The sequence below is a fragment of the Sceloporus occidentalis genome, unplaced genomic scaffold, assembly GCF_023333645.1.
Source record: "Sceloporus occidentalis isolate IW3139 unplaced genomic scaffold, rSceOcc1.0.p SCAF_66, whole genome shotgun sequence".
Classification (NCBI taxonomy): Eukaryota; Metazoa; Chordata; class Lepidosauria; order Squamata; family Phrynosomatidae; genus Sceloporus; species Sceloporus occidentalis.
This window is the reverse complement of record NW_028317046.1, coordinates 1331971-1356527: the sequence shown is the minus strand read 5'-3', so window position 1 is coordinate 1356527 and position 24557 is coordinate 1331971. Positions and strand designations below refer to the sequence as shown.

General features: G+C 39.1%; 2 protein-coding genes across 2 annotated transcripts; both read right to left on the bottom strand.

The window, feature by feature from the left end:
* Positions 1-778: 778 nt before the first annotated feature.
* On the bottom strand, positions 779-3873 carry LOC149286814 (Parkinson disease protein 7 homolog). Its single transcript, XM_089493740.1, has 6 exons — positions 3784-3873; positions 2433-2534; positions 1828-1887; positions 1309-1378; positions 1134-1220; positions 779-939 (listed from the first exon to the last, which is right to left on the bottom strand). The coding sequence occupies exons 1-6, from the start codon at positions 3871-3873 to the stop codon at positions 779-781; spliced, it is 570 nt and encodes a 189-aa protein (XP_089349866.1).
* Positions 3874-5732: 1859 nt separating this feature from the next.
* LOC149286813 (reticulocalbin-2-like) lies at positions 5733-17167 on the bottom strand. The gene is made up of 9 exons (XM_089493644.1): positions 17158-17167; positions 11932-12099; positions 9177-9349; positions 8516-8621; positions 7951-8147; positions 7099-7212; positions 6595-6691; positions 6238-6380; positions 5733-5885 (listed from the first exon to the last, which is right to left on the bottom strand). Exons 1-9 carry the CDS (start codon positions 17165-17167, stop codon positions 5733-5735), a joined length of 1161 nt encoding a protein of 386 aa, XP_089349770.1.
* Positions 17168-24557: the final 7390 nt, after the last annotated feature.

Genomic DNA, 24557 nt, shown 5'->3' with positions numbered 1-24557 from the left:
CTCCTGTGTCCCAATGCCCCTTTATCACTCCCATCGCTCCTGTGTCCCAATGGCCCTTTATCACTCCCATCACTGCTGTGTTCCAATGGCCCTTTATCACTCCCATCGCTCCTGTGTCCCAATGCCCCTTTATCACTCCCATCGCTCCTGTGTCCCAATGCCCCTTTATCACTCCCATTGCTCCTGTGTCCCAATGGCCCTTTATCATTCCCATCACTCCTGTGTCCCAATGGCCCTTTATCACTCCCATCACTCCTGGGTTACAATGGCACGTTGTGTTCGCTGATCCAAGTTTACGTTTAAAAGTCTAATTTATGGTTTGAGAACCCATCAATCAGCCAGAAACGTCCTTGTTTTCCATGAAGATCAGCTGTAAGTGCGATGGGTCAGTCCAGGTTCCCTTTTGCCCGCTCCCAATACTTGTAAATGAATCTCTAAATTCACGATTCTACAAACTATCTGCAGTATCTCTGTTTCCAATTGTTTGATTTATTAACCACACCGACAACTTGGTCTATGGATCAGGCTAGTTTTATTTCTTTTATTTTTGCATTTGCCAAAACATCGCTCTCGCTCATTAAGTGCCAATCAGTTGTTTTTTTTGCTCAAAAGCTTAACTTCGGATCGCCAAGCAAACCTTATTTGATGGAACAGATGGTTGTGAGTTCATACAGTATGAGAAGAAGTGCTTTAAAGACAGGAGACAGAACTCTTACTAGAACTCTCCGCTATAAGGACTACTAAGTGCAAGATTTGGGGCTAAGGGTCCACGGCTCCGTTAATCTTTCAGTACCAAGGGAGCTTTGACTTGATCGGCCACTTCACGGCCCAGTAAGCTTTCCACGATTGCCAGGGCAAACTCAAAGCTGGTACCGGGGCCGCGGCTGGTGATAAAATGCTCATCCTTCTCCACTCGGTTCTCGGAGTACTTATAATGCTCTAAAGAGAAAACACAGACCCAATTAAGTTTAATAAGCGCAGGCGCACTAAGTAACTTAGAAAGCCGCATTTATCCAGGAGATAGTTGCCAAGCTGGTAATATTCATGGATGTGTTAGAGTTTGCAGACACCTTGGACACGCACACAGTAGTCATCCAGACTTAAACCACGCTGGGCAAACCCGGCTCTCTTACCTCCGCTCATCATTTTGTCCTTAGCCAGGGGGTGCGTGGTGACACGTCTTCCAAAACCTATCCCGTGGGCCAGCAACGCCGTAGGTCCTGCAACACAGAACAGATACTCTCATGAGAAAAGGCAGCAAAGAGTTAATCGCCAGGCTCCCGCTGATCGGAGGAGCTTGCGTTTTACCTGCACAAATTGCTGCAATGAGCCCTTTCTTGGAGTCCTGCTCTGTAAGCACTTCCTTCACCACCGGAGACTACATCCACATAAAAAGAAAAGACCGGGTTAAAAAAAATATGATATCAATTATATGCAGCTATGGCCCGGTACCCATTACCCAACTTGGATCTGCGGATTTAAAGTTCTAGGCAAGTCTGTCTTATGTAACACACACTCACACACGCTAACAGCCCCATTACACATACTGGAAGCGTGTGACGAATCATAGCAGAAGGGTCAATGGTTCTCTTTAAAGGGACGGTGACGCTTTTTTATGGTAATCAGCGACACAAAAGCTGTTTGCATCATCGATTCCAGTCTTTCCGCCTCCTAATATCCGTCCTCCGATGCAGCCTCTGCTTGGGATCGGCCCGAGATGTTCCTCGTTCGAGCCGTCGGCGATCCGTTCCGTGACAGCAGAGCGTTCTCCGACGAAGACTCTCATAGCAAGTTCACCAAAATGAACTTCTTTTAAAATGTATTTACCTCCGATAAATTCTGGGCGCCGAGATTACCTCCGGGAAGGACCACCACATCATATGGGCCCTACGCAGAAAAACATACAGAAAAAAAGTCACCTAAACGGATTTAAAAAAACTAAATACCCAACGTTTCTGCTCTATTTCTTTTACTGAGAGGAGCTGAAATCCAAGACAGGCCTGACTATTCAGCGGGTTCAACGGCAGGTTGCAGGACTGCTGGCAGAAGAAGGCTTCCTAAATTAGACCCAAGCGCAAGAAGGTCAAGTGACAGCGTGAAGGTCAGACCCCTGAGACTTACATTCAAGCCGAGCGAGGATAGGAAGCTACATTACCAACAAATTATGCATCACAAAGGTTTATTTAGTAGGAAATTGCTCTAACGAATGTGTTTTAACCTTTTTTATTTTTACGGCCGCCCAACTTTTGCGAGCGGTGAAAATAAAAGCAAACATAGTAGTACCTGCTAAACCCACCGCAATGTGCATTTGGGGAGAAAAATCTGTATTTAGCGACTGTCCCTTTAAATTCCACGAATGTGTTAGTTGGAAGGTCCCCTTTTATTCTTTAATTGAGGAGTTTAATTAATTTAATTGAAAGCGTTTCCATTACCTGGCCGCGCGCTTCCTCTAAGCTCATATCAGGGCAGATGAGCACATCCCTGCTGCAGAGAACCGGATCCTTCCCCGTTAAACCCGCCACCGTTACCTTGATCTGAAAACGAGAAGAACAAAAACAGTCACAATTAAAGCGCACGTATTTAGTTACACCCCAGAGTAAACCCGGCTTATTTCATTTAATAGGAACAAACACGCATGGGATCGGTATCCGGCTCTGCGAAGTAAGACGAGACCAACGGCTGATTAAGGTGCAAGTCCAGCAATGAGCCCACCGGCACTAAGGCACCCACTTTCGGGAAGTAATGTAATGAGGTTATATATATATTTTTTTTATTTAAATAAAATTGAATCGATTGATAGCTTTCAGCGATGACTGCTCCTTTAATGGCAGCGGATCACTGATCACATTTTTCCAGCCCAGTTTTTACTCATTTTACTTGTATTTACATTTCTTGTCTTAATATTTACTCACCGTGCACATCAATTTATTAAAGCGCAAAAACATACATGTCTGATATCGTTTGGGGGACCCGCATGTTTTCATTCTGCTTCTCCAGGTTTTGTTTTATTTGGTTTTTTTATGACTGCACTGCATTTTTGTAGAACTTACATTTTCAATGAATAAATATACGATAGGAATACACACACGAGTCATGATAGAAGTATGTTAATGGCCGTTGGGGACCATGGGAGGACTGTGTGTGGGACCTCCGCCCGGATGCTCCATTTCAACTGAACAAATGGATCCAAGCTTAGCATGAAGACAGCTGAACGTATTTAAGAGAATAAGGTTTAAAGTACAAATTTTATTAGATTTTATGCACTTTATTTTCATTACACCGATATGGAAACCAGGTAATAAATAATCATTGCCGGGGGTTTTTGCCCCAATCTCAGGGTCTCAGTGCAAAAGAAATTGTCAGGGTCACACAGCCTGGAACCCACCAGTGATCATAGGTAAGACTCCCAGTTGGTGCTTTTGCTACCAGTGTGTTATGACTGATATCGCTGCTTGAACACAGGTGACTCAATGACGTGTATCTTTAAATAAAAAAGTCAAGGTTCGCATTAAGGCCAGTATTAGAGCTAGTTGGGTAATGCATTTGGAAACTCACTACATAGAATCTTCATGAAGGGCTATTAAAGGGTTAATACAGCAAGCAGCTGTAAGTCAGCTTATTTATAAAGTTCCCAGGTGTGGTAATAATGGGTGACTTTTTGAGTGTTTGTGGGTTCTTGCAGCAACACACACTCACACACACTCACACACACTTAAATGTTTGTGCAGATTTTAAAACTGTAATTAAAGTGCCCCCCAGGGATATCTGCAGCACTATACTCACCCCTGCCCTTCTCATCACATCAGTGGGTATCACAGTCTCCATCTCCTCTGCACCTTTGGCCAAGATCACCAGGGCTCTTTTCGCTGCCATGATACCCAGCACTCCTCCAGGCTAAAATGTCAAACGCCACCAGCCTGCTCTGCTCCGCAGCCGCACGCCCGCCTAGCCACAGGACGGAAGCCTAGCTGGACAAACTTTATCGCTTTCGTAAACGCGCCCAAAGCGTGCGTATACCGCCACCTAGTGTTCATGTAGAAGAAATTCCTATTGCAGTTTAGACAGATTTATGTTGCTCACAAAATTAATATATATATTTTTTTTTTAACCTCAAAAGCTCTTTGTAATTTCCTCTTCAACAGACTGTGAGCTCCCAGGAGAAGGAATCTTCTGTAACTTAAATTGGAACAAAAATGCAGCAGCAGCAGCCAAGTCACGAGTTGGGTGAACACGAGGCACGACTTGGTGTCTCATAGGTTAATTATATCATTCTTATTACCCCCCATGCCGCCGAGCGCGGATATGGCAAATATGTGCAATGTACGCCCCCCCCCAAGGTTAATGTACCGTATTTGCTTAATTATGAGAGAAGGCTTTTTGGGGGGGAGGGGGGTCATTTGAAGAAATAATCGGTCTTCTTTTATTCAGACCTCAGATCCGCCGCACAGTCGACTAAACCTAGGGGCTTGACACTCACCCTCACTCACCATTTCATTACCTTCTCCAACAATCGCTTCAGTGTCCATCCTTTCCCGCAGCTCCGCTTCTTCTTTTGTCTTTTTTTTTGTTGTTCTGCTCTTCCCTGATATCAGCTCCATTAACCAGGCATTTTGTGGAAACGCTCCCATTTTTAAATATATATACATAACCCCCCCCATATAAATGTATTGGGGAGGGAAATTGCAAGTTTTAGACAAGGACATGTAACTTGCTTGCCCTTGCATGAAACTCACATTTTTACACAGCAGACCTCTAAAACTGGGATATCAGTGAATGTCCAAGTTTTGCAAGTATTAACAGTTGCATTAACCCTTAATATGAGTGGCAGCGCAACTTCTTAGTAACTAGACCACTTTCTGTAAACACAGCAGTGCTTCTACTAATGAAATACAGCATCAAGTTATGCCGCAATTACTTTTGTTTTATTAAGCAAACACTCTCTGAAAACCTAATGTCAGATAGATGGAGGAGTTCAGCCTCTCATCTCCCCACCTTAACTGTGCCTTATTGTGGGTTTAGTGTAAGTAGTGCTGACCACATAATGCAAAATCCAAACAGTGTAAAGGAAAACGGATAAAGCTGGACTTTTCCATCTGAAGAAGAGACTTTGTAAATCTATATCTTTCTATGTTGCCTAAAAAAAAAAATCTATCACCTACAACCAGGTAAAATGAATGCGGTTCCGTCAGTGAGTTTTCCAAATGCTTTTTACTAAAAATAACAAGGGCTTCATGAAAATAACCCATGGGGTCCTATAAAAGGAGCGAAAGGTTATTTTTAAAGACTGGTGGACCTTTCATTTCAAATCAGTTACAGGCTCAGTACCAAGAGACCCACACTTACTCCACTACATGAAGGAAAGAAAGGAAATTGTGACTCCTGGCAGCGTCGCGTCATCTAGTGTTACAAAAAATCACGTCAGATTACAGACAGGGAGTCACAAGCACACTACCCATAAAAAAAAATACTACATTGTGTTTTATTAACTAGCCTGTAAGTCACTTCTTTGTTTTATCACCAACTGAAAACGCAATGATTTTCTTTACACTTGGTCCGCGTTTGAAAACATGAAAATATTTTTTTTTTATATATATCCATTATCAGCCTCCTTGGAACTAACCGGAGGAAATATATACCTAGTACAATTTAGTAACACATCATAAATAAAATAACCCCCCCCCAAAAAAAATCAGTTTAGTATTAATACTACTATTAAATCCATTCTTGTCCGACTAGAGTTCATCGTGATAAAAGTGCTCATCCTGAAGCTGTCTGCCGTAGTCGGTGGCTTCGCTAGTAAGGAAGATGTCCCGATTTTCCAGAATCTCAGCTTCGCTCAGCCGCCTGTCTTCATCTTTGTCAATTTCTTCTATTAAGTGGTTTGCCTTTCGGAAGTAAGCAAAATTAAAACCAAGATGCTTTCTCTTATTACTAGCCAATGAATGCGGTGTACTAGTGTGAGATGTCTGAATTAGTCACGGACAGTCGTGCTCCTAAATAAATGACCATAAATTACCATGTCATAAAAGGAGGGGGGGGGGGTTAGGTTAGGCTCAGTTTTCTAAAATCGCACCCCGCTGGTATGGAAATGGCTGCCAGTCTTATAAATCTACACAGTCCTTTTTCAGCATGATGTAATTGTTTGCAGTTAAGAAATTTACATGTAACAGGTGATAAGTTTTGGTTAATACTAATATTGGTTAGTATGACTGAATTTGCGTAATGTCTGAAACGCACCTCCTCCTCTGAAATGCCTTTATTATTTGGCACTATCCAAGAAAGCAGTTCAGACGGGTTTAGCTTGCCATCTCCATCCTTGTCATAGTCATTAACAAACCTGTCCTTCTCAACAATAACCCAATGAGGATCTTCAACGGTATCTAAAAAAAAAATAAAAAGATAAATTAGAGATATTTAGTTGTAAGGCTTTTAAAAATGCATACTGCTTTCTGTTTGTCAATTAGTGTATTTGTTCTAAAGACATTTGTTAAGGGTGTCATTAAATTATTTTGATAATTAAATGTATTGCCAAAGCCCAAAATGTCCAACAATGAAGTTAATACAATTATTCACTTTCCTTTTTCCCAAACTTGCCTGGATCTTGCGTATATTCCCCCAGGAACTCTTCCAGACTAACAAAGCCATCGCCATCCCTGTCGTGTTCTTCTAATGCCCCCTCAATGACGAATTCCTATAATATATAAATCACATGGTTATAATAAAAACATTTTGTTTTCTTCCCAATAAACTGTAAAATCTAGAAATCAGCAGAAAGATTCCTTTGCGGATCTGCTTTAGAAACATGACATGTAAGCTCTAAATTTCCAATAAAAGCCCGTAATAAAAGCGGATCATACCAAAAAATAATACAGCAAGATATATGACACACATTTAAGGGAATATCAAGAACATTTTGCAAAATCTAAGTTGTTTTTTTTATTAATATGGATATTACATCTCAAACACCAAGAAATTAAATCTTCATTTATTAGATTTGTCTGGTGTTTAGATCATAAGACCAACAGAAGACTTGTCTACATTAAAAGTCATTGCCATAAAAGCGTCTTAAACACCAGAGTTCATTGTTCCAAACCTTACCGACATGTGTTCAGCCTCTTCCGGGTGCTCGAAATTAGTAAATTCAATCAGATCCAGTCCAGGAACACCATCTCGGTCTGCATGCTCAAATCGTTTCTTGTCCTTTAAATGTATCTTTACATAAACAATATTAGGAGAGTTAAGATGTTTCATTAGTTCAAAAGTTTCCAGGCGTATGGAGATGCAAAAGATACCTAAAGGTTTTCCTTTTACTGATTCAACTTTGTAAAAAACTCCTGTAACATTGATTCCTATTTTGCTGCGAAATCCAGTTTTTTTTTTTTTATTGCTGTGTATTATTTTACTTAATCATTTTTAAAGCTGGTATTACCCAGCTCTGCTCAAAAAAACTATCATGGTGCTTATCTTCTTGCATCAAGGTAAATATAGCTGATAAACTGAATGGACTTAAGCCAAAACCAGGCCTGGATCATCAGGACGTGAGGAGTCCGAGTTGAATCCAAGCTAAAATGCGTCCTCCCCTTAGGTTTTTGTGTCCTAGCGAGCATTCGTAATTTCAAGGGCAATAATGTACTGCGTATGCATGATAACGAGCATGACGGTTATGCCCCCTCCTGGACAACTAGTAAACTGCACTCTGAAGGAACGATAAGGGGGTCAGTAAATAGAAAAGTGTGGGGTGTGGGCACAGTGCATTATTCTCCAAGAATTATGTACATTTCAAGTATAAAAAGAATATTCACATTGATAACTTTACCCCTGGAAATTAAATATTTACTAATCACAGCCCTGTAATAACATATGTATCGTTTTTGTTGGAACACAAAAAACATTTGCATTGAAAACTTCCTCCCAAACTGAACAAGCTATTGTTTATTTTTGATCTCTTACCAGACGGAACGATTCCTCTTCCTCATCGTCGAGAACAGTATTTTCATCATATTCAATGACACGGTCATACATCTGGATATTGTATTCTTCCCATGTAACAATGCCATTCTTATCCTTGTCAAATTCAGCAAACTGCTCTTTTGTATCTTCTAATATGTAATGCCTGAAGGACTTTTGGATCCATGAACTCAGCTCCTCTGTGGGTTTAAAAAAAGATAAATAAGAGAGAGAGACACAAAAAAGGGCCCATTTTCCATGCAGATCTGAAGTATGGAAAACCTGCCCCTATGGGGGCCACAGGTACACCAGAATTTGTAGGTATAATGAAACATAATATTTGCTTCATTGATTCCTGTGGAAAAAGGTATGGCTGCCCCTATAAAAAGTTGCTTAAATTATGAAAATTGTAAAGGAAAGTTGTATGTTCACCCATTCGTAGCTCCACTGATTCTGTAAATAAATAAGTTTCACAATTGGTTATAAAAGTCTCCGTATTTGAAGGACTTTATTATAAATCTGGCAAATAATGTTCAAGGCGCCAAAAGAAATAACTAGATTCCTTTACCTTCTGAGAGATATCCATCTCTGTTTTCATCAATTTTTCTTATAATAGATTTCAATCTTTTCAGCTGGTCTTCTGGACTCAGATCGGTAAATTCCTTCACTTCTTCCTTGTAAAGGGAGGGAAAGTACATGAATCAGGATCACTGCTTGCAGCAAAAACAAAACATCCAGGTGTGGCAACAGGTGGAATACTCTTTCTAATATATAAAAATTAACTGTTTAATTCATAATTGATGATGTCAATTATGTATTTTTTACCTTTTTGATCTATACATGACGTTCTTCATCTGCTTCCCCACGCCGTGAAGCCCTCCACTGGCTCCTATTACCTCAAGAATTAGCTTTCACTCTCCCAATCGTCAAGAAAAATAACCACACAGAGAAGCGTAGAACGTACCTGCCTCTACTACAACCCCAACACTACCTCATTACATTATATTATATTTATAAAGCGCTGGCCGATTCCGCAGCGCTGATTCATTCATTAGAACAATACGGGTCCTGTATTCCTAACGTATCAGGTTTGTATTAGTTTGTCTGTTCTAGTCTCGTCACTCCTTGAATACATGTATTGGAAGAAGCGCTGCGCAAATTATCGAGGCTCTTTATAATAATAATAATGTTCTATGACCCAGCTCTTGGGAATTGAGCTATTACTGTACCTCTCCTCCCAGGAACAGTTTTTTGTCATATTCTGCATTGTGCTCTCCATGTTCATAATGATCATTACTTTCACTGGAAAGCCCGAAGGAACCATGCTTATGGCAAGCGCAGACCGAGAGGATCGTAGAAAAGACCAACACAATAACATTCATCTTCTCTCCTGGTGGAATCACTATAAAGGAAACAGAAACAGGGGTGAATATATGTACAATTACATACTGTCCAGTCTCCAAATACGATCACGTTGCCTATTAAATTTAATATTAAAAATATTATTAAATTTAATATAAAATTTAATAATATTTTTAATATTAAATTTTATATTAAATTTAATAATATTTTTAATATTAAATTTAATAATATTATTAATATTAAATTTAATATTAAAAATATTATTAAATTTAATAATATATTTATTAAATGTAATATTAAATGTATTAATATTTTTAATATTAAATTTAATATTAAAAATAATTAAATTTAATATTAAAAATATTAAATTTAATATTAAAAATATTATTAAATTTAATAATATTTGTAATATTAAATGTAATATTAAATATTACAAGAGTAATATTAAATTTAATAATATTTTTAATATTAAATTTAATATTAAAAATATTATTAAATTTAATATTAAATATATTATTAAATTTAATAATATTTTTAATATTAAATTTAATATTAAAAATATTATTAAATTTAATAATATATTTAATATTAAATGTAATATTAAATTTATTAATATTTTTAATATTAAATTTAATTTTAAAAATATTATTAAATTTATTAAAAAATATTATTAAATTTAATAATATTTTTAATATTAAATGTAATATTAAATGTAATAATATTAATATTAAATTTAATATTAAAAATATTATTAAATTTAATATTAAAAATATTATTAAATTTAATATTAAAAATAATTAAATTTAATAATATTTTTAATATAAAATGTTATATTAAAAATATTATTAAATTTAATACCGTATTTGCTCGATTATAAGACGAGGTTTTTTTCAGAGCAAATGCTCTGAAAAATACCCCTCGTCTTCTAATCGGGGTCGTCTTCTAATCAGACCTCAAATAGAGTCTGATTAGGAGACTAAGATCCAGATCCCCCGCACTGCTGCAGGGGACCTGGATCCTCCTGTCTCACCCCCCCCCCCATCATACACACTTACCGGTGCTTCCTGCTGTATTGCCGGGGCAGCGGGTTGACGTCTACGCGATCCGCGTAGACAACGTCCGCTGCAGCCGGAAGGAGGTGTGGCTAGCAGCGGGGGTTGTCTGCGTCCGTCGCGTAGACCTTCCCCGACTGTCAGAGATCTCTGATCTCTGACAGCCGGGGAAAGTATACGCGACGGACGCATACAAACCCCCGCTGCCAACTCCACCTCCTTCCGGCTGCAGCAGAAGGCGACGTCAACCCGCTGCCCCGGCTGGAAGCACCGGTAAGAGAGGGCTGAGAGGGGAGAGAGGGGAGAGAGGAGAGAGGAGAGAGGAGAGGGGAGGGGGGGGGAGAGAGTGTGTGTGTGTGTGTTAGTTAAATGGGGGCATAGGGCATTTCTGGAGTGGCGTTAAGGGGGCATTTAATAGAGCACTCTGCCTCCTGAAATGCCTTATACCTCCCTATATGCCACTCTGCCCCATAATATGCCTTTTAACCCCCTAAATGCCAGAGTGGCATATAGGGGTATAAGGCATTTCTGGAGGCAGAGTGCTCTATACAATGCCTTTTAACTCCCTTAATGCCACTCTGCCTCCTGAAATGCCTTATACCTCCCTATATGCCACTCTGCCCCATAATATGCATTTTAACCCCCTAAATGCCAGAATGGGATATAGGGGTATAAGGCATTTCTGGAGGCAGAGTGGCATATAGGGGGTCAAAAGGCATACCATGGGGCACAGTGGCATATAGAGGGTTAAAAGGCATATCATGGGCCACAGTGCCATATTGGTGTGGCAAGCCTGGGGGCAGATATATTTTTCTCAATCATAGCTTTTATTAAAAAAAATAGTTTACATGAATTAACATTTACTGGTAAAACTTTTTTCCTTTAGGGTCGTCTTATATTCAGGCTTTTTCTTTTTTCCTAAGTTAATATTCAGATTTTGGGGGGTCGTCTTATAATCAGGGTCGTCTTATAATCGAGCAAATACGGTAATATTTTTAATATTAAATTTAATATTAAAAATATTATTAAATTTAATATTAAATATATTATTACATTTAATAATATTTTTTATATTAAATTTAATATTAAAAACATTATTAAATTTAATAATATATTTAATATTAAATGTAATATTACATTTATTAATATTTTTAATATTAAATTTAATAATATTTTTATTAATATTTTTATTATTAAATATAAAATTTAATAATATGTTTAATATTAAATTTTATATTAAAAATATTATTAAATTTAATATTAAATGTAATATTAAAAATATTATTAAATTTAATATTGGGTACCAGAGGTGATAACAAGCAAGCCGGGGTCAGGAATCCAGAGATCAGAATAACAGGAACAAGGTCAGACACTGAAGACAAGAGCTAGGTACAACCATCAGAGAGCAAAGTCTGATGTCCACTGAGGGTTTATAAAGGATGAGGAAGTGACTAGGCACCAATTGGAGCTTTTGGCGCCAAAATTTGAAAAGTCTGATGTCACTTCCTGTTCGATGGAATCCGGCGGCCATCTTGAGTGTGGCTAGACCATAGCTTATAAGTATAGGTACCTGCGGTTTTTGGTCTCACCACCAGAGGATGTGCAGAGGTAGATGAAGGTCTTCCTCTGCTGGCTGCTGGCTGCTGGCTGCTGGCTGCTGGCTGCTGGCTGCTGGCTGCTGGCTGCTGGCTGCTGGCTGCTGGCTGCTGGCTGCTGGCTGCTGGCTGCTGGCTGCTGGCTAGGGTTTTTTTTTACAGTTAGGACAATAAGGATGTGGAATTCTCTGCATGCAGTGGTAGTTTTATCATAGTTTGTACAAGCATTTAAACTGCAATTGGAAAGGGATGTAACTTTTAGATTGCGGGGAAACAGCTTCTTGATCCAAGAGTAGCCAATCAGTGGTAAAAATGCCTGCCTTAGAAGAGTGCTTTTTTCTTTTTTGTTTATGAAGCATGGATACAGAGGGTCAGGGTTACTCACAGTAACGACTTAATTTATTCTGTGTCATCACTTTAAACCGTCCCCTTAAGCATCTAGGGTGAATACATTAACATCGCTGATAAAGCAAACAAAACAAGAACTATATACGATAAAAGCTATTAAAACTTCCCTTTGTAGTCCCTATGTAACTGTCAGTAACCTCAGCCCTTGAATTCCCATAATTTTTATGGTGGGGAATGCAGCTAAGTTATGTAATAGTACTTTCTGACTGCCCCACATGAATCAGATCAGCAGCGTTAGTATCTGTGACGCTGGAAAGGAACCACCTACGCTTACAGTAAAGATCTTACATACTAGCTTGTCAAAAATATATAAAAAGTTTCACACGCATTCAAAAAAAAATTATAAAATCACCTTCTAAAGCAGTGGCTAACAGGTATGGGACACATACAATACGCAAAGTACTTCATGCTTCATTAAATACTATAAAACCGATCAACAAAACCCTGCTGTGTAATGAGCTGCGGCCAATGCTATGAACGCATGCGAATATGCTAAATATGCTATTAAGATTGTGAGCTCACAAGCCCACCATTCTTGCCAGGAACTTTGTGGAGAAGTACAGCAAGGCAGGCAGGGTTCGCAACACCTGTTGTGTCTGTATCTGTTAATGTACATTTGTTATGTCTGTGTTGACCACACCATTTAAATTGTACAGCCCTGTGTAATGTGTTGGCGCTTAATAAAAAAAAAAATATCGTAATAATAATAATATAGAAATTGATTCATCTTTCCGTATGCAGACAAAAAGTAAAATTCCCACAGATATTCTTCTGCCTGGTTTTATTCAAAACAACCTACAAAAGCATTAAAAAAACATACCTGTGTACAAACACGTGTGTAAATGTATAAAGTAACATAACATACATAATAAATTAAAGATTATTTTATATCAAGAGGATTTTTTATTAGCATATACCCTCTTTAGTATCTTCTCTCTGATGTATATTTACAGAGAAATTAACATTGTTTTTCACAATAAGGAACAAACATAAACAATATACAACATTAACACAAATATATAACTTAAAAGTAACTACTTACAGAACCTGCGTATACCCAGATTGCGATGGAACGCATTGAGAAATCACTCCCGGATGATGATACGGTAGAGCAGTCACGATTCCAGTTCCAAAAATCCTGCTTGTATTGTACGGAAATACTTTTTTACGTTAATGTAGCTGTAAAGTTAATTTCTGTCGTTCCCAGTTGAGCGGAGATCAAAGTTTCATCTGGCAATTTTATTTGGACGCCGGAACACACATAACGCTGGAGCTCCTATAAAGGGAAAAAACAATATTTAACCAGTCTCTTCCAGTGACAATAAGCACTAGATGCCAATAAGAGGAGGTATTCTATGCCGATTCATGTTACCTGCCACGTCAACTAAGCAATGTGTTGTCAGCATGTAAGTATATACTTACATACACACAGTATACACTATTGTTCAAAAGTTTGGGGTCACTTAGCAGTTTTCATGAAAAACAAGGACATTTCTGTCTGTAACATAATTGCAAAAGAGTTTCTAACGATCAATTTGCCTTTTAAACTTAAACTTGCATCAGCGAACACAACGTGCCATTGGAACGCAGGAGTGATGGGAGTGATAAAGGGCCATTGGAACACAGGACTGATGGGAGTGATAAAGGGCCATTGGAACGCAGGAGTGATGGGAGTGATAAAGGGCCATTGGAACGCAGGACTGATGGGAGTGATAAAGGGCCATTGGAACGCAGGAGTAATGGGAGTGATAAAGGGCCACTGGAACGCAGGAGTGATGGGAGTGATAAAGGGCCATTGGAACACAGGACTGATGGGAGTGATAAAGGGCCATTGGGACACAGGACTGATGGGAGTGATAAAGGGCCTCTGTACGCCTATGAAGATATTCCATTTAAAATCATCCGTTTTCAGCTGTATATATTATATCTACATGAATGAAGTCTTAGATCCAAAGATGATAACTTCTTTGGGGGTTACGTATCAAAATGATTCTGCTGAAATTCAAAACAAGGCAGTCAACCCACCAGGTCTAAAATATACCCTTATTTGATTCCACGCTCAAACCCTTACACACATGTACACCAGCTTTACATCTAGATACCTTGTGACCTATATGATCGATGGCGTTTTTTAAAATGTATTTATTTATATTCTTTATTAGGTTTTACCTTCAGACTATGTTTTCTGTAACATGTCGGTGCCGCGCCGGCGAAGGAATTATCCCAACACTTAAAATTCACAGCAATCACACCGTGACAAAGCTGCGAAAACAAGTACTTAGCAAATAATGCCATTTAATACTCGAGCGCAACATTTATTACGGGTAACGTTACATTAGCTGTTTTTCACATTTACGTTTAATTAGTAACATAGAAACATAGTATTTGGAGGCAGATCGCCCCCCTGCGGCCCCTCTTTATCCTGCTAATCGGTTGTTGGTCTCCTCTTAGATTCAGGAGCCATATGCCGATCCCATGCATGTTTAAATTCCCTCAACGTATTATTATCTGCCACCTCTCCTGGGAGGCTGTTCCACATACCTACAACCCTTTCAGTAAACAAAATGTCCTTATTACGTTCCTAACAGCATTACAATACATTGTACCCCCAGGCACCCCCTGTATGGTTAGTAATAGAGTGTGTGACAGTGGAGGTTAGAATCGTTTGGGACACTGCTGACAGGGCAGGGGCGGCCTGTTTAAGGTCACTAGGATGGAGTTGTAGGTGTCCCTACCGTCAGCCTTTCACTGCGTTCGCTCTCTATTCAGTGTTATCCCCCTACTGCGGGTACGGCTGACGTAAAGAACCCCCCCTCTCCGCAGTCACCACCATTCAAATCCAACGCACACCTCCCACACTCCAGCCACGGACACTGCGCACTAAATGCGTAATTACGTCACGAGTACCCACCCACCCCTCTCGTCCGATGTTGAGAGCATCCTCCCTAACATCCGCAAGGTAGCTAAGCAAGGGGGGTGACGTAAGCGATCCCTATGCTGATTGGTTACGCAGTGGTTGGTCTAACAAAAAGAATTAAAAAAGGCGGGGACGGGTGCCGCGCGATGAGGCTCGTGCAGGTAGGGAACGTTCTGGATGGGGGCTACCGTGAACGAGGAAAGAAACGAGCGCGCTCCTGCCTTGTGGGCGCGTTAATCTCGCGCGCTTTGTTCTCTTGTTGCTGAGGAAGGTGTGTTATTTTTCCACACCCACCAAGGACTGGGCGACGCGCTGTGGGGAAAGGAGTACGTTGTGTTGAATGATATGAGGCGTTTATTGTTAATGGCGTCAGCTCAGGCAAGACAATTTAACAGTGAAATCTATAGCGAAAATATCAGGCGTTCAGTTTTTGGGTAAAAAATAAATAAATAAATATCCTCTAAGTGGCCCTTGTTTGGAGAGGCAGTCCCAGTGTGGGACCCAAATCTTTATGTCCTTTCTTCCTCTCCTGATGTCCCTCAATGCTGGGTATGAGGGTATCACAGGCTTCTACAGTCCTAAATCTCTAAATAATGTGTATAGAAACCCACAAGATTGTAAGCTTGCAAGCAGGGCTGTATCCACCTAATGTATCGATTTGTCTTAGTCTGTCAGTTCTCGTCTTGTCAGACCCCTTTGAACATATGTACTTTACTAAGCGCTGCGTAAATTGTTGGCACTATATAAATAAAAGATTATAGTAATAGAAACAGCAGGAAATGGGATTATAAATTATTTGTCTTGACAAAGCCAGCCCCCTGGTCACTCAAAACCTCAAAAACAAAAGTGAAAGATACCTATTTTGAGAAGAAAAGTATCGCTTAAACCTGCTTAAAAGCCTATTATGGTGTACAAGTTACCAGTCAATTGTGATAGTACCTGGTGCAAACGCCGGTAAACCGTTACATAAGGAATTTCCTTCCGATAACCGTCACTGTTGACATCAACCGAAAGGTCATTGGAGGACCAAATAGCCCCTGCAGGGTCTAGGACTAGGTCTTGGATACCCAATTGCTCCCCTTCCTGGTCAGTCGCACCAATGATCACCAATGCAAGTCAGAGGGAAGAGAGCGAGAAACATTTCTCCCACAAAGGGAAAAGGTACAGAAAAAGTGTTATTTTGTTAACAAAATATAAAAAAATGAGCAAATAAAAAACAGACAATATAGTGAGCTGAATGATGTCATTGTGACATCACTGGCATAAATACAGTAAGATGTAAGGAAGGCCCCTAAAGGGTAGTAGAGCTGTGCAAGAGACTGGTGATGAGAGAGAGTATGTGTGTATCTGTGTATATATATATGTATGTATGTATGTATGCGCAAATCTTTGCTGTCACAGTGAGTGAGTTTGTGGATGTTAACGCATTGTGTTGCAGAAAGTGTATGTGAGTGTAAGTGTACAGTGAAAATGTGAATGTGCTTTACTGTATGGCGTTAGAGTGTATGTGTGTTAGCATGTTTGAATTTATGTTAGCTTGTGTATGTTACTGTATGGTGTCAGGATCTGTTAGTGAATGGTGCTAGCATGAGTGTGTGTCAGTGTAAGGTGTCAGAGTGACAGGGGAGGGAGAAAAAGAGGTAGGTAGTGTGTGTTTGTATGTGTAAGTGTATAGTGTTAAAGGAAGTGGGTGTTAGAGCGGGTTTGCGTGTTAGTATGTTTAATGAGACTTCATTATCATGTAAAATACAAGACAGTCTGCTGGTTATTCAGTTTCTAAATAATAATCATATGGACACTTTGTGTGATACGTTGCCATACCCTGCAGCATTGAGCTCTAGGCTACCCAGTACAGACTGAGTAATTTGGAACTTACCCACAAGCATTGTAAGCTGTAGACATACACAGTTAAAACGCAAACTCGTTATTTTTATGCTGGGACAGGACTCAAAAACAGGACTGTCCCGGGGAATCTAGGACTGTTGGCAGGTATGCATTGTATGTTCATAGGTATTACAAATAAAACTTTAGTCTGAATGAGTGGGCACAAGTAATATACTTACAATGTCACTTGTGGTCTATGGATAGGAAATTAACTCATACATGTGGGTAGACACCACTATAAATACTTAATGAGGGATGTTGTTAACCGCTATTTCCGGCACTATATTCTGGTTTTGTAATTCTCATGAAGTTTGAAATGTGAAGGAGGCCAACTTGTAAAAACATACATTTGACTTGGCTTTATGTTACCACTGGCCAAGTGTTTGATAAATCAACAGCATATTATTTTCCATGGTGCAGCATTCATGTGGATCAGGATTCTCTTACTAAGTAACAAGATGCTTTTTAGCAATGATGTACCTTGTTGCCTATCAGTAGATAAGGGCTTGTGTAGATTGGATGGTTACTAGACTGATTTCCACCCCTCTAAGTGTTTAAATAGCGTTTACTGGACAGACTTGTATATAAAGTCTTGTAAAAGGTTTTTAATACCATAAGGGATACTATAGAGAACCCTCCGGTACACCTCTTGTGCAAAGTGCTACCCTCTACCAATCACAGATGATCAGTGACAATTCTGCAGTTATCTTATATGATCCTAATAAAACGGAAATAAACTTTTACCATATTAAAGATGCCGTTCCATATACATGAAAAGTAGTTAAAGAAGGAAACGTGAACTAATCTCATTTTATTCATTCCTCAAAAGAGCACATAAACTTTTTGAGATGCTTTTTTTTTCTTGTTTTTATGGCTCAGTCAGTGTCCTCTCATGTCACATGACTAAAAGCTAAAATAATGCATTCCCGTAAAATCAATCAATGGAGCAGCTCTTCAAACACAGAATGCATATTAAAGTACTTTTTAAGTACTATAAAACTACATGTCGAATCCATCCCCACGCTTTTATAATAGGGGCACCTTGTGCATTTAAAGGGACCATGCAGTTATCATATGCATTTAAGTGCCTGCTATGGATGGAGTGTCCCTTTGTCATGGTTAGGGAAATGGGCATTGTTAATATTAGGGATGACTTTTCTAGTTCTGCATTAGAGTTTTTCTGTTATTTACCGTATTTCCCCATGTATAAGACACTCCCAGTTTTTAGACCCCACATTTTTTTTTTTAAAAAGGTGCGTCTTATACATGGGGAAATACGATATATTCAGATGAATTGACTGAAAGCCATTGGCAGAATATCTAATAACCTGTTTGATTGGAGCTTGGCATGATAGCTGTCTGTTTGAACCACAACCATCTAGAATCTAGAATTAAGGATGATAACACACTTAGGGGAAAACTCCGCAAGATGCATCTGCATATCATTTCTATACGTCATTGTCTTTGTAGACGTAACAGCACTCAATTCAACAAGTGATCTACGGTAAATGTTAATTGGATTTAACGGAAGTGAAAAATACATGCTTAGCAATTTAATGACCTGCCTGAGTCCTGGGATTTCATTTGATTTCTGGGCCTTGTGCCAGCAAATGCTGCCTTTTATAATGGATGTAATCATATGAAATAGATGTTATTGCTAAACTTGCTACAATGTTGCAATGCCAAATAGGGACTTTTTCATCTATGATGATTGACACAATTCCGTTATGAACCCCAGATAAGCAAATCTTCATAATTGCTGAAAATGTCATACGTAAGATTGCTATATTTTAACAAGCTGAGTAATAAAAATCATGTAATTACCATTATACCATGTGCTAGTGTGAGTCCCAGTACAGTGTGCCAACCATGTCATAAGTCTTTGTGCTCGACAAAACATGATTAACAGACCTACTGACCTGCTGGAGGAGGCAGAAGGATGTGGAACTTGTAGTTTTGGGTAGCAGACAGTAATGAAGCTCCAGTCTGAAATATCAACCCATTCTGCCAGACCTGGAAGGAGATAACCTAAGTAAGAGGCGTTAATTGCTGTAGAACTTTTGGAGCATTCCCTTGTACAAGATAGGATGGGACTAAGTCGCCTGATAACAGACAATAGCCTCAATAGTTATCCCTGCAGTCCCAGTTTATGAGAATCTGATTTTTCTTTTGCTCTCGTGCATTACTATAGAGGAATAATTTCCATCACGCCACTCCCAGCTGCAAGGGGAGTCTAGGATAGAAATCCAAGGCAAATTTTTTGAGACCAACCCCACACATACATTTCAGCCATCATGTGGCTCCAAAATGGACAGAGTAAAGCACACTGCATAAGAACTTTTCAGAGGGTGGTGAGGAAATGCCCAATATACCAAGTAAATGGCTCTACAGGGAACTCAATGAGTCACCTTTAGTTGCTCCATCCTCTACTAGCATACACCCTGGTTTTAACTGCATGTTACCAAGTTTGGGAGAGTTCAAGGGGGCATTAACTTGAACTTGTTGTGCCCTAGGGTGATTTATAAGGTTGCCATAGCCAAGGACACAATGGAGTAGACATAAGGGCCCCCTTGTCACAAGAGACACCAATGTGGTATTGAACAGGCTGACCAATAGACACAGGGACATTGCATGAATAATCCTAAGGATATTTATGTATGCTAGAGGGCTTTATAGTAGTGAATCGGGGGCAAATTTCCTCTGCAGGTGGGAAGCAACAATGGGGCATTGGGCTCTAGAGCTCTTACCTTGCTGTTACTTCTCTGTTTAAGGGACATCTCAATGACATATCAAACATGAGACCATTTTCCAGTAGTGACTAAATATCAGTTAAGAGTTTATATTCAGCATGAAATGACAATCATTTGCCATGCGGCTTTACCCTGAAACAGTCCTGATTCTTGGAATCACTCACAATCTGTTATGTCCCTCGTTACCCTAGGCAATTTTTTTGCCATTTAGACAGGTTACACACATCATTAAATATCATTATTTATTTGAAAACCACTTTCAATGGGTTTCTTTCTGTGTTTGAACAAGCTCCGCCTTTTTGGGGAAGTCCAGATAGAGACAACGAGTAAAGCTCAGACACTGATGATTAAAAGGTAACATAGTAACTGCATTACCTCTATGCATAATGGGGATAAGTACACTGCAGAGTTACCACCAGATGCTGGGGAGTGAGGGCATTTATTTGGATAGATACTTCTGTGTCCTCTGGAAGTGAAAGTACAAGAAGAAAGACCAGAACAGACTGACTGTTTTCTGGATTTTATCACTTGTTTGGATCTCCTGATCTGTGTGTCTCCTGCATCAGCAAAGGCTCCACTCACTGGGTGAGATCTCCAAAAGTTTTGTGTGTTAGACAGCTGATCCTACACCTGATCTGGACTCCAACTCCTTTCATACTCAGGAATATGAACAGAATGGTCACCAGTCCCCTTCTATCAACAGAGTTCATGCCCTGGACCTACAGAATAATAATTTAGGTTTTTAAGTCATTGTTTGTGGGATGGTGGCATCTTTGTGGGGGGTTTATAGGTCGCAGTCCTCTCGACATGTTACAAGAGTAGCAGGTGGAATATTCCTGATCTACATTATGCAGTTTCTATATATATATCTATATATAAATAAAACTGCTGTTTAAGCCACTTTTGTGTTAAGTAATCATTTTTTTTTTTGCAGGCAAATTAAAACGATTTCCTAGCCACCGCATTGCATACAATGGGGAAATTTGCGTGGCTCCTGCTCGCTGGATTTCTGGTACTCTGTGCCAGAGTTTCTGTGGGCAGCGATGCTTGCCACACCATGGATGGAACGTGCTGCAGCAAATGTTACCCAGGTAAGAGATGATTTATGTTTAGTTTCTCTGATAAATAGGGGTAGCTTTATTTTTAAATACCTTCAGCTCTATGGTCTCAATAATGTCCATATGACTCTCATTTGTGGCTACACCATCTGACACTTTTTCCACCCCACAAGTGGCATATTATGGGTTTCATACTGCAGTTTTTGCCTCCTTGTATCACCAGTCACTGTTTCCTATCAATGTCATTATCTACTATTTTTTTTCTTCCACCCTTTCATCTCATTTCCCACCTTCATGTAACTCCCTCCCAGCATTAGACACGTTTTATCCCCTGAACCCAGCAGCATGCTATCCTAACCCCCCGAAACATCATTATATTTCTTTTAAGTATCGCTCTACCCCCAGATACATGACGTTTATTGCTAATGGAGCTTTCAGTTTTACTTATACATGTTCAGGTGATGGTTGGTGATTTGATTTTGGATTCTACATTAATGGCACTGATATCTCCAATATACAATGTTGGTGAAAATAGAAGACTTTTTCTTTAAATGTGTCTATTCTTTTATCTGAACTTATCAAATATACAGTAAATCAGATTTTTATTTCCAAATGTTCTTCAAAGGATGTAGTCAATTCTGGTTAATTCTCATTAAAAGTTTGGATGTCAAGGAGCAAATTTCAATGTTTCCAATGAGCTGATGACTCTCACGATGACTGTGAAGGATTACGTTTTTACAGATCACCTTTTGCATGCTCAGTGGGAGAATGCCTGCGGTGTTGCTGGTTTCCAATAGACTTGTGCATTAAGATTCATACTGCAAAGTTAACGAAATTAGCCAATTTCATTGATTCATATAAATCTCCAAAAACAATGCCAGATCCCCCACTAATTATGTAAACAAAGCAAAAAGCTTCAAATTCGCAGGCTTTTTCACACAAAGTCTCATCCACATTCTCTCACACTCTCGTCCACATTCACTCTTACACTCTCTGAATGTTTACCTACCTATACGTCCGGTTCTCTGTCTCACAGCGCTGCTTCCGTGTCTCGCATCTTCTTGTTCTTCTTCTTCTTGTTCTTCTCTTTTCTTTCGTCGTCCGCATCTCCACGGACATGACCTCCTGGTGAGCTTCTGCCATTTTGCCCTAAAATAAGCTCATGTGAAGCTCCACCAAAATGTGGGAGAGGACATTACTGGAAGCTTTACTTTTTTGGCGGAAGTTCGCCAGGAGGTTATGTCCACGTAGATAAAGGGAAAAAAAAGAAGAGAGAAGAAAGAAGAGTGAAAGAGAACAGATGCAGAACAAAAAGATGCCAGACACAGAGGCGGAAGGTAGGGAGACATTCAGAGATCATGAGAGAGTGAATGTGTGAGAGTCTAAGAGAGGGAGTGAGAGTAAATTGTTATTTGTAGAGAAATAAGAAATTACTACTAATACATTTATTGACCAAATATGTAGGGATGATTTATCTTCTGTCAACATTGCCAATAATGAAAGCCACCTGAATGGATCCTCTTTGCGCTTTCTTAGTGTTGGAGTCATACAAACCCTAATAATAAGAGTCTTACTTCTTTTATACTTGATATGACGTAACACAGACTTTTTGAACAATCAATAGTTTTAGGGAGACTGGCTTAAAAGTAGCACCTTTTACAGATGCTTGACATTCTACTTATACATGTTTTATTGTCTTTGTTCTACCTTAAAAACCAGATGCTTAAAAAAAAATAGTAAAATAAATAGACGGATAACACTAAGGGAATATGTTATAAATCTGATATCTTCCCTTTGACATCCGAAAAGACTCTATGGTTGTTTTGCTAAATGACTTGCTGACCAAATGTATTTCTCATTAATTTTCCGCAGGTTATATGCTTATCAGTGATAGAGGGTGTGGAAAATGTAAAGCGTGCCCCCCGAAAAGCTACATGGATCAACCAAATAGGTTGCACTATTGTGCGAGATGTAGAAGATGTGAAGGTAAGCCTCGTGAGACAATCTTATCAGGCTGTTATCATTATATTATATGAAATGTCATTACTTATATGATTCAAAGTTCTAATTATGAAGCAGCCTTCATGGAAACCAACAGATTTCTTTTTTCTGTTATCGACTCCATGTTTAGTATTAGTATTTTTACCCAGAATAATATTGTATGAATATGATTCATTGTTTCATTCCATGTTATTGTTTTTATGATAACCAGAAACTAGTTAAGAATCTACATAAACACAGGTGCCGACAATAGCGTTATTCTTATGGAACAGGAAGCTGAATAACGTAACAACCTTTAGAAAGTCCACCGGCCTTTCCCATCAGCTGTTCTCAATGGCATTTCAGTAAACAGTTTATAGGGTTTTCTCTGGCCATAAAATGAGTTGAAATCACGTTTTATAGGTATGTCACGCTTCAGAATAGTATTCCTGTACCGTGTGATATATGGGAGCCCTTTGACTATACATTCGTCATGCTGTACGAAGTCTCCAGAAAACAGGAAGTTACTCATGAAAATAGAATATCTGTTATTGCATAAATAAGGAAAGTCTGATTTAGGAAGCCGGGTCAAACGGGGAAACGTAATCTCAACATAAAACTAAGTAAATATCATGCACAGCTGGGTGATTCAGCAGTGGCTCAAGATCATCATTTTCCCTGAGCTCGTGACGAGAAGAGAGACCACCTCGTGGTCCTCACGAGCATCCATACGGTAGCTGGCAAGGACTTAGTCCTTTCTGGTGACAGCTGGGACTTAAAGCTAATCAAACAAGACACCCACAGCAAATGGAGAAGCGCGTTCTTATACAGGTACATTAGTTCCCTTAATCACTTTCATCAAAACCTCTGAAAAGTGCAAGTCATTGTGCAATGAACTTTTTATTGTTTCCCCCCCAAAAAAACATTTCCTTCCTCGTCTTTTAAATGCAAGCACATCCTCAAAGCCAGTTGGAAAAAAAAAAAAGTACTTCAACTGAGTTACAAAATATTTTTTTTTACTTTGAAGGTATTTTCCAGTATAAAGAACTTTGCTCCCCCACTTCAAATGCGGAATGCGAATGTATCGTCGGAAAAAGATGCGTTGGGGAAAACTGTGAACAATGTGAAAATATCCCCTGTTCTACGGGGCAAGAACTGGCTGGAGAGAGTAAGGATCTTATAACATTATAAAGATTTGGATTTGTGTCCTGAGAGTTGAATTGCTAAATTGATACTGATTTTAGTGCTTAATCTTCATTTTGAGCAAATGTCTGAATTTTAGAAGAAATACGGGTGTTTACATCCCATTTTTCCCTTAATTTGGTTCAACTTGGAACATGCAAACAGCAGGAATCCTTTAAGTCTTTCTTGGCCATCTACAGATTACATCAAGTGTTATTAGCGAATAGATACAAATTCAACGATTTGGTTTAAGAATTTCCAGTGTGCATTCTAAAATATAAAATGTAAAAAAAAGGAAAAGGCTACAGTAAGTAGATGATTACAAACCAGCATTTTAATCTGTTGTGTTCTATAGAATGCGTGGATTGCCCACATGGAACGTTTAACCCTGGAATAGATGGTCCCTGTAAACCATGGAAACG